This window comes from Mytilus edulis, chromosome 3 (assembly GCF_963676685.1).
Source record: "Mytilus edulis chromosome 3, xbMytEdul2.2, whole genome shotgun sequence".
Classification (NCBI taxonomy): Eukaryota; Metazoa; Mollusca; class Bivalvia; order Mytilida; family Mytilidae; genus Mytilus; species Mytilus edulis.
In genome coordinates, this window is record NC_092346.1 from 80,518,253 (window position 1) to 80,530,256 (window position 12,004).

Genomic DNA, 12,004 nt, shown 5'->3' on the forward strand with positions numbered 1-12,004 from the left:
CCAAATTTAATCTTTTTTTATATGATTTCTAAAACCGAAGTAGAGTCAGGTGAGCTATACATATTCTTGAAAGCCTCTAGTTTTAAAATCTACTCATAAAACCAGTAACGATACCCTGCTTAAACTATTTTACAGGAAGTTGATGTGAATTGAATCTGAAAACCCAATACACAGTAAAGCATGTTCACCTGAGGCCCAGGGCTTTCCATTGAAGCCGGTAGCCGGCGGAAATCCGCCGCTTACGGTGGCTTCAAGTGCCGGCTACTTCACTGACAAAAATATAAATTCAAAAAGAAAAAAATATCTTTTTCAAATGTCACAGGCAGCCGAGAGAGGTATTGTCGCAAAGTCGCGGTCACGATAAACAAGGATGAAAAGTCAGTGTTTACCTTGGGCTAAATATAGTTCACATGAATTCAGGTCACTGATTGGTTGTCTATTTAAAGTCAGAATGCAACGTTTCTTTTCAAAGATAACAAGAGAGACGTTCCGGTGGTCATTGAACGATAACAATAGAGACGTTCCGATGGTCATTAACTCGTTGGCTTTTTTGGCTTTTGAAACGTGAAGACAATCAGATAGAATGACAATCTTATGTTATGGAATATTATTAGTCAAATTAAAGAAAGTGTAGTAGATCATATTGTTCAGAATCTGGAAAACAGTATCTTTTGAAGTTCATTTTTCAAAGCCCACGTGGTGTTCAGAGAATCAAGGCCAAAAACGAAAGTAGAATATTGTTGACTCGACCTCAAATGAATAACATTTCCTAATGATTTATGTATCCTACTTATTGAACAGTTTACAAAAAAAAGGAAAATCAGAGGATATATCAATTTTCTGTCAATGCTTGAGAAATAATTATGATTAAAATACGCGTAACAGTCTTTAGAGAGAAAAAGGGGGGTCATTTGTTTACAAATGCACGTAGTTATGCAAAATAAATCAATCAAGATTTCTAACAAACCGGATGATTATTTAAATAAAACTCCTTTAAAAGTAAATAAATTTTAAGCATAAGGTAATGAAAATAAAAAACTAACATAAAAAAAAATGAAATTTCTTTGATTTTTTTTTTCCTTTCTTTAATTTCATACATAAATAATGGTCATTTGAAAGATGAAATTAGGTGCCAGGAGATTGCGAGAATGCAGGATTTTGCTCTATTTATGTCAGAGCTTCTGGGGGCCTTGAGCGGCCCCCAGACCCCCTGCCGTAAGGCACCAAGCTTACAGCTTGGTGGCCGTCCGGCTTCGCCGAACGCATGTTACAGCCGCCTATAATTTTAATTGAGCCTTCTACTTCAATTTCAATGGAAAGCCCTGGAGGCCTGATTGAAAATTTCAGGAGGCTCTTATTTGTGGTTCTGCAGAAAAAATAGCAGAAATTTTCATACATGTCAAGGATGTGTTAAAATAATATATAAATATTGGGTAATCAGGAATTTGAGGAATAAATCTGAAAATGTGTTGCACTGTATAGCATGCTGACATAAACCTGATAACAAATTTCAGGAAGCTATTACTTGTAATTCTTGAAACAGATGACAATAACTTAATGGGATAAACAGACAGAATCAACTCAGTATACCACTTCCTCTATTTAGGGGATTGCAGTATTGTATTTTAAAATCTATTTAATTATTTTTATGTGCTATAAAATCCTAAAATATTAGCCATGTAATTTGATGACTTCACAGTAAATACTTACATCTTCTGCATTTGGTTTGAGATCATATGATGTATAACCATATACCTTTGATGATGGATTGAACTGGAAATTTATTCTGAAAATATAAAGATGAATCCATAGTCCTAATTTATGGAAAATTTCTCTGGTCAAACCTTTCAATTTAGTGCATGATAGAACTTTGAAAAGAAATATCCTGATTTTTTATCAAAAAATGTATAGTCTGTAACATTACATCATTTCTGTATCTTCATCAAAATTAAATTTGAATTATCCTTATCCTTTGATTTAACTCTATTCTCTTTTTCCTATAGTAAACCTAGCATTGATATTGAAATTATCCTTTGCTAAATATTTGAATGAATCTATTTAACTTTCCCTTAAACTTACCCTAAATCTTCCAATCTATATTTATCCTCAGGATCCTGTGGATTTCTGAGCCCTAACTGCTGAATAAGAATATTTTTCTGATCAGGAGTTAATGTTTTGTCTTTCAATATTTTTTGTTTTTGATTAGCCAAATCTTTGAGTTGACTAAGAAATACAGCTCGATGTGTGTCAATAATTTCAAAATCATCATCATTTAATATTCCTGTATACCATGCTGGAGTCTCTGGTTGTTTAGGTTTTGGTGGATCAAGTATTAACTCCTTGTCCATGTCCTCAATACTGTATGATGTTGTATAGCTAGTCGTATTACTGCTGGGAAGGTCGGAGTGGTAAGATTCCATGGAGCTCCCTACTGAACGATGAAGTGACTGTGTATACTGTTGTGTAATATGATGACCAACCTCACCCATACACATTAGCTTTAAGAAAGGTCTTGATAAGGGAATGTCAATAATACGTTTGTCCTGAAGACATTTGGCAAGAAGAGTTCCAAGAAACTGGAAAAGCTGTTCAATATTATGCATGTCTGGACTTTCCTGTGGGTAGGGTCCTGGGAATAAACCTCCTACTCGCTGAATGTAGTACCCTGGTGGCTTTATACCATGACCTATGTCAATCTACAGTAAAAAAAAAAATCATGAGAAAAATAAATTATTGCTAGTATAAATAATTGTAATACATGTTCATAAACATCAGATTTAGAAAGTATAAAGAAACTAAGGTTTCAACTCCCTCCCTCAAATTTTGGCTTTAAACATTCCTGATGAATGTAAATCATGGAATATCTTAAGATGCATAAAATAATATATAAAGTGTTATTTTCTTATTCATGTGTTGTTTCAATAACTTCAATAACTGATATCCATAGATCTATCCGTGTATTGATTTGACAGAAGAAATAAAAGGATTACTACACCACAGAAAATTAGAAAGAAACACTGTTACTTCATGTAATATATAATCATTTTCATGTTTTGACTAATTATCATAGATTTGACTTTATTACCTGTCTTTCTAATTTATTAGGAGCATCATCATCACATAACCAAAGTCCTAACTCTTTCTTTTGTAGTTCAGCTGCTACTAAGGCATAGAATTCTAATGAGGGTCCTAACCCTGTCCCTTCTTCACCAGAGAATTCTATCTCCAGGATTGACTTTCTCTGACAGTGACATCTCATCATCTGTACAGCCCACTCTAGCAAGTGGTCTCCCCTTGGTACTTTAACACGTTCATGTTTCAGACGACCAATTCTGTATTCCCCGCCCTCATCCCTACGAGGTAATGCACCTCTGCTTCTCTCCAAAGTGGCATCTCTTCTCTCTTGTAACCATACAATTGACCTGCAAAAAAAGTTTATCCTAGACTGAAATAATGTTATACCTAACTTTGCATTGATTTAAAATATAAACATAGATGAATTATAAATAGGCAGTTGACACAACAACAAATCTAAACAAAGATAGTGAACTCTTGGAAGTCTATTTTTTAAGTGACAGGATTGCATCCCTTAGTAAATGTAGTAGATACTTAGTCAGCCCTGAGAGGTTGAGCTAAGGAAGTTCTTCTTTATCTCAGTAGATATACTTGCTGCCTTGTAACGTAGAGGTCCCAGTTTTCGAGTCTAGTTGAAGACATGTAATATTGTAATGAAATTCATGCTCTCCAGTTACACCTGAACTGACTTGGAAGTCTTCACTGAAAGTAGATGTCTCCAGGACATTCTTGCAAGAAAAAGAAATGCCTTTTATGTATAAAATTTCAAAATCATACCTAGAACATCCAAAAGCTGTACATGAGAAGTAGAGCTGTCTGGTATCAAAGGAGAACAACATGGGACAATTCTTGGTTAGTTTCTCACACCAGTCTGGTAAGGCATTGCTAGCTAATACTAATGGATCCTGTATCTGTTGGACTATTTTGTTGGTTATTTTCTTACTACAGAATTCTCCTGTTGGTAGGTTTACAAGGCCTCCTACCTCATCTGAAATAAATAAATATGTACCCATGTTATTAAGCCTTTCCTTCAGAATTCAACATTATAAAATTACAAGGTATCAAATTGTATTTCATCGAGAAGTTTATGAAATATGTGTATAATTACATGATTGATTGACAATATGTAGTAATTCTTATTGCATGCATACTTAGAATAGTAACATGTTCATTAGAAATCAGGATAGGACTTAACACGCTTTTTCAGACTTTTAACATGCTGAACACAAGGTAATTTCACCCTTCTCTGACATATTACTTTCAATTTAAAGAAACCCTTTGTTCATACTCAATACCACCTTCTTTACAGTGAAGCAGCAATGACAATTTATAAAAGTTTTTATTTTGACCTGGCCAGGGATCAAGTCCTTTACGCCCCACACTTAAAAGTGAGCATGCTATCACAGGACCAGGAAACAATTACTTTGAGAAAATTACAATGAGAACTTTCATATTATGTAAATCTTTGCAATGATTTTTTTTTAATATGTTTGTAATTTTTTGGGTATAATATGTATACCTATAGTCTGTTTCATGGACTGTTCCATACCAATAGCATAAAGTCTTTGTAGTAACTGTAAAACATGGTCTATTGTACAGGATGCTGGGTCATTGTTTCTAGGAACATCACATTCACTAAGAATCTGATAACTCTCAGATTTACTCTCCAACTGGTTGTAAGTAGAATCCTATAAAGAAAGCATAAATAAATGATTAAGTTCATTTTTTCAACTGTTTCCAAAATTGTTGAAGAAATTCTAAGTTAACAGAAGTTATGACAACTTTACAGGAGTTCATCTGCATTTTATCCATTCTTTTGAAGTTTTTACTATTACAAAATTGTATGAAAACTAAATGGACTGATGGACAGAGTAACAAAGGGAAACTAAATATCCTTGATGCAGGGCCCAAATAAATTCTATAGTCCTTGATGCAGGGCCCCAATAAATTCTATAAAGGTCTGTATTAAGGAATATGACAAAACATAAATTACAGTGTACATACAAAGATTAAAATAAAATAAAATAAAATTTTAGACAACATGGTACTCACTGTCATTTTTTCAATATCTTCTTTCACCTCTCCATCCTTTAATGCTCTGTATATAATTCTGCAAAGAAATATGTAACAAATATACTAATTAACTCATCATTTTACATCATAAACATATCTGTTTGTGATAATTTTCTTTTCAAAAATAAATTCAATGCTTTTATGTGATAACAGTTTCATTGTCAATATTTATGTTCAAAATACTAACTGGAACTTGTAACTTATGTGTGTTTTAAAAAGTCCCTGAATTCTATGTAAATTGTAAATTCAACTATCTACAACCCTACCATTCAATCATCACTTTGTTTTTACCTACATCATGTAACAATCTAACATGATTCATTAAATGCATGATGTTTATAATATATATTTCCAGACTGTCAAGTTGATGCTTAAGCAACCTTGACCTTCTGCTGTTGTCTGTTCTATGGTCAGGTTGTTGTCTCTTTGACACATTCCCAATTTCCATTCTCCATTTTATTGATGATATTTATTTGTATTTGATATAAACACTAGGACCTTACGTATAAGTTGGTTCCCAGATTCTACGTAATCTTTCTGTCTTGCTGCCTGAACCACCTTGGATAAGTAATTTTTGTATGAACCTGAATATACATTGTTTATCTTCAGTTAAAACAACTTCTGTGTCCTCCAACTGAAAAATACAACACATTTTATATTTATCTTGGGAAGAATATTGTTTGGGCATATTATTAAGTTTTCATTTAAAAGTTATTTGGATATCAATTAATATCATAAAAAAATTCAAAAAGGTCACATTAAATTTCATTAAAATTTTATTTGGTATTTGCTCAACTTCTAGAATGTAAACTTACCCCTGGCAGACAAGGAGCTTTGAAAGAGAGTACCAGTTTTGGTTGTTGTAGAGGATAGACATTCTCTGGGGCCTGAACTGGCTCTTTACCTACAAAAAACATATATTCAAATTTTAATTTTAATAAACAGTTACATTCTGTTGAGTTGATAGAAAGCTTGTATTCTATAGCCAACTGTACGATATGTCTTTCTCTCATTTTTAAGTAGTATGATTGCCTACAATTGCTTAAATCCACTTCACTTCAACTAATTTGAATAGATGTCTCATTGGCAATCATACCACATCTCCTTATCTTTATATTATAACATGTGTACATGTTTTATATCTGGTTTCATTCTTTTGTGAGTAGGAATTGATACTTTAATGCTATACTATATTTTTGGATTGTTAAGATTATCAAATGGAAAAGTTTTAATATCAGTAACATACTGTATAAACACCATTCTTTTCTAAGTGACAATGTACTTCAAAGGGCCTTACCTGGAGTTGGTATCTCAAAGTCTCTAAGTGACAATGTACTTCAAAGGGCCTTACCTGGAGTTGGTATCTCAAAGTCCTGAGTTTGATTAACATTGGTTCTACCAGGTCTTGGATCAAATGCTGGAATCAGTGCAGAGAATTGTCTCTTAAGAACATACTCATCATCCCAAGTTTTTCGTCTCTCTCCTCTCATTTCAAGATCTTCTTCCTCCTAAAAAATAAGTAGAACTGTTTAAAATTTAGCAAAAGATTTCCCCTTTTTAACATGCTAATACTACAGTTTGATAATAAGAGTATAGCAATAACACATTTCGTCAAAAACAAACAACAATTTCAAATAGTCATTTTAAGGATGTCAGGGCTTAAATGTAAATACAAATAAGCAACTATCATTTAAATTCATGATCTGCTTTAAAGACAATAATTTTTTGATGAATAATTTATTGTTTGTTGACTATGTTAATCCTATCTAACCAACTAAAATATGATTAAACAAGAATGTGTCCTCAGTACACGAATGCCCCACTCGCACTATCATTTTCCATGTTCAGTGGACCGTGAAATTGGGGTAAAAACTCTAATTTGGCATTAAAATTAGAAAGATCATATCATAGGGGCAGGGATGGGCACGATTACTGATAAATGTAATCGATTAATAATCGATTACATGAAGGATTTTTGTGCAATCGATTAATAATCGATTACTCAAATTTTAGTATGTAATCGATTACAATCGATTACTTTATCAAAAGTAATTACATTACTTTTCGATTACTGTCAATTACATGCTTCAACATTTCAACAAAAAAATAACATGCCTGAGTAAAACACAATTATATTGCTCAACATTTGTATAGTGGAAATTAAGAACTTTACCAAATACATCATTTAAAGCATTGTTTTTATATTAGAAGTTAATAGCTGTTGTTTAGATCAAATCTCTTAACATGCTTAATGAAGATTAGAAATATTTAAAAAATCTTGAAATTTTGACTTTCAACATAAATGTAAGATGTCATCGCATTGCAACAATCACTTATTCATAACTAATTGTTTTTAAAAAAATTTGCTTTCTTACTGACTTACGTTAGCTTTTTTGTTTTTACTCTTAAAAAAAATTGTTTATGCATAGTTAAATATAATGTTTAAGGAAATATAAAAAAAAAGTAGAATAATTAATCAGTTCAGCTAATTTTTAAGATCAAAATTATTAAAATTATAATGACATGCATGATTTAAACCTTTTGTTTGGATAACCATCCTAATTACAGATTATTAAACTGCCACTGGAGTACAATTTATAACCTGGGGCTAAATATTGTAAATTTCCTTCTTAATTAGACATAAGATAATTGAAATAAAAACAAAGTATGTTTGTTATTGATTAGAAGACTTTGATCATCTCATTAGTAAAGGCAAGAATGTTGTTAAGATTTGTTAACTTCTCCAATCAAATTATATACAAAATATATCTATAGTGTCAAAGGGATACATGTATCTATTTCTAAAAAAGAATTGTAATGCATTGCCATTGGTTCATTGTTAAAAGGATTTTGTGTTCTTTTTTAATTTAACTTATATACATGTATATCATAACATTTAAGAAATCAACTGTTTATCTATTCTAAGCTTTAATTTCAACTCTGATTGAAAATGATGTTTTCAGGAAATTTAATACAAATAAGCTTACTACTTTTAAAAATGTACTACAGAACTTAACAAAAGACGGACACATTCCTTATTTTAGATCTGTTTTATTATTTCAAATCTATTTTCTTATTTTAATATTAAAGCTCTTGAATTATTGACAAGCACATACATCCATTTGTTTCAAAAGCTAGATATAAATTAAATTTAGGTAGGGGATCTGGTTGCGCATAATGCAGCTTGAGACAATAGATAGAAATAAGGCAGTTGCTTAACTCTCAAGTTTTGTTGATGCATAATATTTTATCTGTACTACAAAGAGATTATATACATATTTTCCTCTGAAATAGGTTATTTTTCATCAAAATATTTTACTAAAGTAATCGAAATGTAATCGAAAAGTAATCAATGATTACATCCAAATTTTTGCTGTAATCGATTAAATTACGATTACATGTAATCGAAAATGTCTTCGATTACAGATTACTGTCGATTACTTGAAAAAATGTAATCAATTACAATCGATTACGATTACAGATTACGATTACCCCATCCCTGCATAGGGGACATGTGTACTAAGTTTGAAGTCGATTGGACTTAAACTTCATCAAAAACTAACTTGACCAAAAACTTTAACCTGAAGCGGGACAGACGGACGGACGAACGAACAGACAGACGGACGGACGGACGGACGCACAGACCAGAAAACATAATGCCCCTTTACTATCGTAGGTGGGGCATAAAAATACTAGAGCAGCTTAATACAAGGGCCTATATACCCAGAAAGGTGCAGTGAAGACTGGCTAAAATACTATGAAATAACTGCCTTTTTGTTTCCATTATGAACTTTCGGTTCATCTGTTTTATTGTTATTTAGTCCTTTTCAGAGGCATATGGAATATTTTAAGCCTTCAACATCACCCAAAGCTTATTTTTTTCTTTAAGTGTGGTCCCTGTTGCACAATCTTTATTTTTCTATGTAATGTTGTGAAGACTATACAAGTATTTGTATTTTTACTATGACATTATCTTCCCTTATTAGATTTTAGATTCTAATCCACCCTTAGTATTTTCTACTTTTTAAGCTCCCTTCTATCTAATTACTCCTGAGAACAGATTTATCTTTAATGAATCTTTTTCATCAAATCTATCAAAATTTCTACTTACCAGAACATCTTCATAAAGTTCATCATCCTCATTTTCTTCATCATTTTCATCATCATCTTCATCAGGTACAGGTAAATCTTCTTCGTCTTCCAGTTCTGCAAGGAGATTTGTTGCCCTACTTGTTTCTAGAAATTCATTGTCACTCTCACTGGATGTAGAGGTTAGACTACGTGTCAGAGCCTGGCTCAGTGAGGTCACATTAGCCATGGTCTGGGTCGTTGTCAAGGTGTTAGAGGTGGCAGCACTATTTGTTGTCAAGCTAGGATAACTCTGTGCAGTACTTAGAAGATTACCTGCATAACAATGTACATGCTTTAAACATGTTACCCTATCTCTCAAACCATAAAGATATTTATTCATTAATAGATATTAACATAGCTGACAATAATGACAAATGGATATATCAATGTATGTGTGAGCTTATAGTCATATGTTCATCAACAATGATCAGTTGATTTATTAGGAAACTTAGTAATCATTAATTAACAGTAGTGCATTTTCATGACAAATATGATTCTGAAACTTTGAAATATTTGATCACATGATACTTCTTTCAACCTAACAATGATTTTTTCAATATAAAAAGATAAGACGATTAGGTATGATTTCTGATAATAAACACATACTGATAGCATTTTGTGAAGCTAATCTTATACTGTTACTCCTATTATTCATGCCAACAGTTCCTAGATTTCTCTTGGCTACAGCTGCAAAGGATTCCAACAAACTGACTGTCTGTTCCATACTGGTTGGTAAATTAGGTACACTAACACTCATAGGATTGGTTGGGGAACTCCTTGTCTGTGATTCTGGACGTTTGTTTTCCTTGTTATGCAGCTGTGTTGTTGTGACAGATATATTATCTACAGGCTGGCCTCCTTCTGCTCCTTTCACTTCATCTTCATTGTCTGCCTCTAATAACGTGGCAAATTCTGACAGAGTAACCTCCCCTGATCTATTACTACGGTGAGCCACAACAAACTGTTCCCTGGGGATGTTACAATTGTTGTCTTCCTCAACACTTCCCATTAGTCTATTGGAACTGGCAAGGTTGACAAGGTTGTCACTGAGATTCTGAGCCATCTGCAATACAAGGACATGGATGTATAATTTTTTTGAATATTAGATTTTATTCCATCTGATTAAAATATTTTATCATGTTTATATATATATATTTGAGTCTTTCCCAGTCTATACAAAAATGTTTTGCAGTTTTATAATCATCCATCCAGAAGTTTAAAAAAAATTCAGGTAACACATAATTGATTTCATTGGACTTTTTGTGCCGAGAATTCAAACAAAATAACATTAAGCCTAAGTATGCTTTTTAATGTTCATTTGTCCCAGTCTTTCCACTTGAAAATTCAAAAGGCTTAATATAAAAGAGATTGTAATCAAGAAAATTAAGGATTGTAAAGTCCAGCAATGGTGCTATCTGGTATTCAAAGTAGAGATTGTAAATTCTACAGGTTTGACTTAAGAAATTTCTAGGTAACTAAAGCAGAGATTTAATCATTTCCTGATTTTACTTTGAAGTTTTCTTAGTAACTAAGGCAGAGATTTTTAAATACTTACAGATTTCACTTTAGAAGTTAAATTTTCAGCTGATGAAGCTTGTTCTGTGCTGGCTACTGATGGTTTGTTTTCCTCTACATCTGTCAGACTTGGAGTAGAACTACTCTTCCTACTTGTCAACACACTAACCTATTTACACATACAAAACTCATCAACGCATGACATGATACACATAAAAATGTTTGGTTTTTTTCTTATATTTGTAACCAGTTCACATTGCATTGTGTTTACTGAATCTTGTCTACAAAACTCTTTTATTTTTCTGCAGATGTTTTATTGCAATATTATTCTGTTCTTTCCAACATGTAAATTTTCAAACAAAGTTTTTGATCTTTTTTATTTATTTTTTATCTACTATAGTAATTATTATTATGGACATAGCAAATTAGTAAAGGTGATTTTTACAAGATCTTTTCTTTAATTTCTTGTTGAAGTTATGTCACTGTTGAATACTTTTGTTCTTCTAACAATGTATACATCAGTATTGACCCAGTAACTTGACCTGGTTTTTAAATGGATCATTTGTTGTTATCATATTTTTGTTGAATCACCTGTATTATAAGTAATGCCAATGTAAACTGAGAAGACATTGATCAATCAATTAATGTTTAAAACAGTTAAATTTGACAATAATATGCATGTTTATTTGTTTGTTAAATAGAGAGAACAAAATTTCAGCAAAAGCCAGAGAATGAAAAGATGCTACTAATGATAATTTACCTTAATTTTATCAGAAACTGACACACCATGTGTTTTGACTTTAAGACTTCCTTTGTCCTGTCTGACAGGTACAGGTCTGAGATTCTGTGGGTCATGGTTAGGTGAAAGTTGAAGGTCATATTTGCCTTCAGCTCCCATTCTGTAAGAGTTAGTTCCTCCAGCATCCCATGTTACATCAATCCATCCTGATCAACAAGTTAACATGGAATATTAGCGAACGAAAAAACTTTACTTAAAAAAGACAGAATCCAAATGTAGTTGTAAAAAAAGATTGTTACAGATTCGTGTCATGGTAATTGTGTAATTGTTACGATAAGAAAGAACATATTTTGTATACCAATGTTTTTATCGTTCAGAATTCTGATCAACTGTGGATTTATTTATTTTTTTGTGGATAAATTTGTATTTTTGGACATTTAATTTCATGGTTTTGCCAAAGTCTGCATAGAA

General features: G+C 32.1%; 1 protein-coding gene across 2 annotated transcripts in view; it reads right to left on the minus strand.

The window, feature by feature from the left end:
• The window catches only part of LOC139514503 (E3 ubiquitin-protein ligase HECTD1-like), a 39,353-nt gene that overhangs the window by 3,321 nt on the left and 24,028 nt on the right, over positions 1 to 12,004 (minus strand). For both annotated transcript variants that reach the window (XM_071303850.1, XM_071303849.1), the window contains 13 exons: positions 11,555 to 11,739; positions 10,835 to 10,963; positions 9,886 to 10,342; positions 9,260 to 9,552; positions 6,500 to 6,656; positions 5,964 to 6,052; positions 5,652 to 5,782; positions 5,128 to 5,185; positions 4,595 to 4,763; positions 3,853 to 4,063; positions 3,086 to 3,422; positions 2,080 to 2,696; positions 1,711 to 1,786 (listed from right to left, as the gene is read on the minus strand). In XM_071303850.1, the coding sequence (XP_071159951.1) occupies positions 1,711 to 1,786; positions 2,080 to 2,696; positions 3,086 to 3,422; positions 3,853 to 4,063; positions 4,595 to 4,763; positions 5,128 to 5,185; positions 5,652 to 5,782; positions 5,964 to 6,052; positions 6,500 to 6,656; positions 9,260 to 9,552; positions 9,886 to 10,342; positions 10,835 to 10,963; positions 11,555 to 11,739 (2,909 nt within the window). The remainder of the gene's footprint in view (positions 1 to 1,710; positions 1,787 to 2,079; positions 2,697 to 3,085; positions 3,423 to 3,852; positions 4,064 to 4,594; positions 4,764 to 5,127; positions 5,186 to 5,651; positions 5,783 to 5,963; positions 6,053 to 6,499; positions 6,657 to 9,259; positions 9,553 to 9,885; positions 10,343 to 10,834; positions 10,964 to 11,554; positions 11,740 to 12,004) is intronic.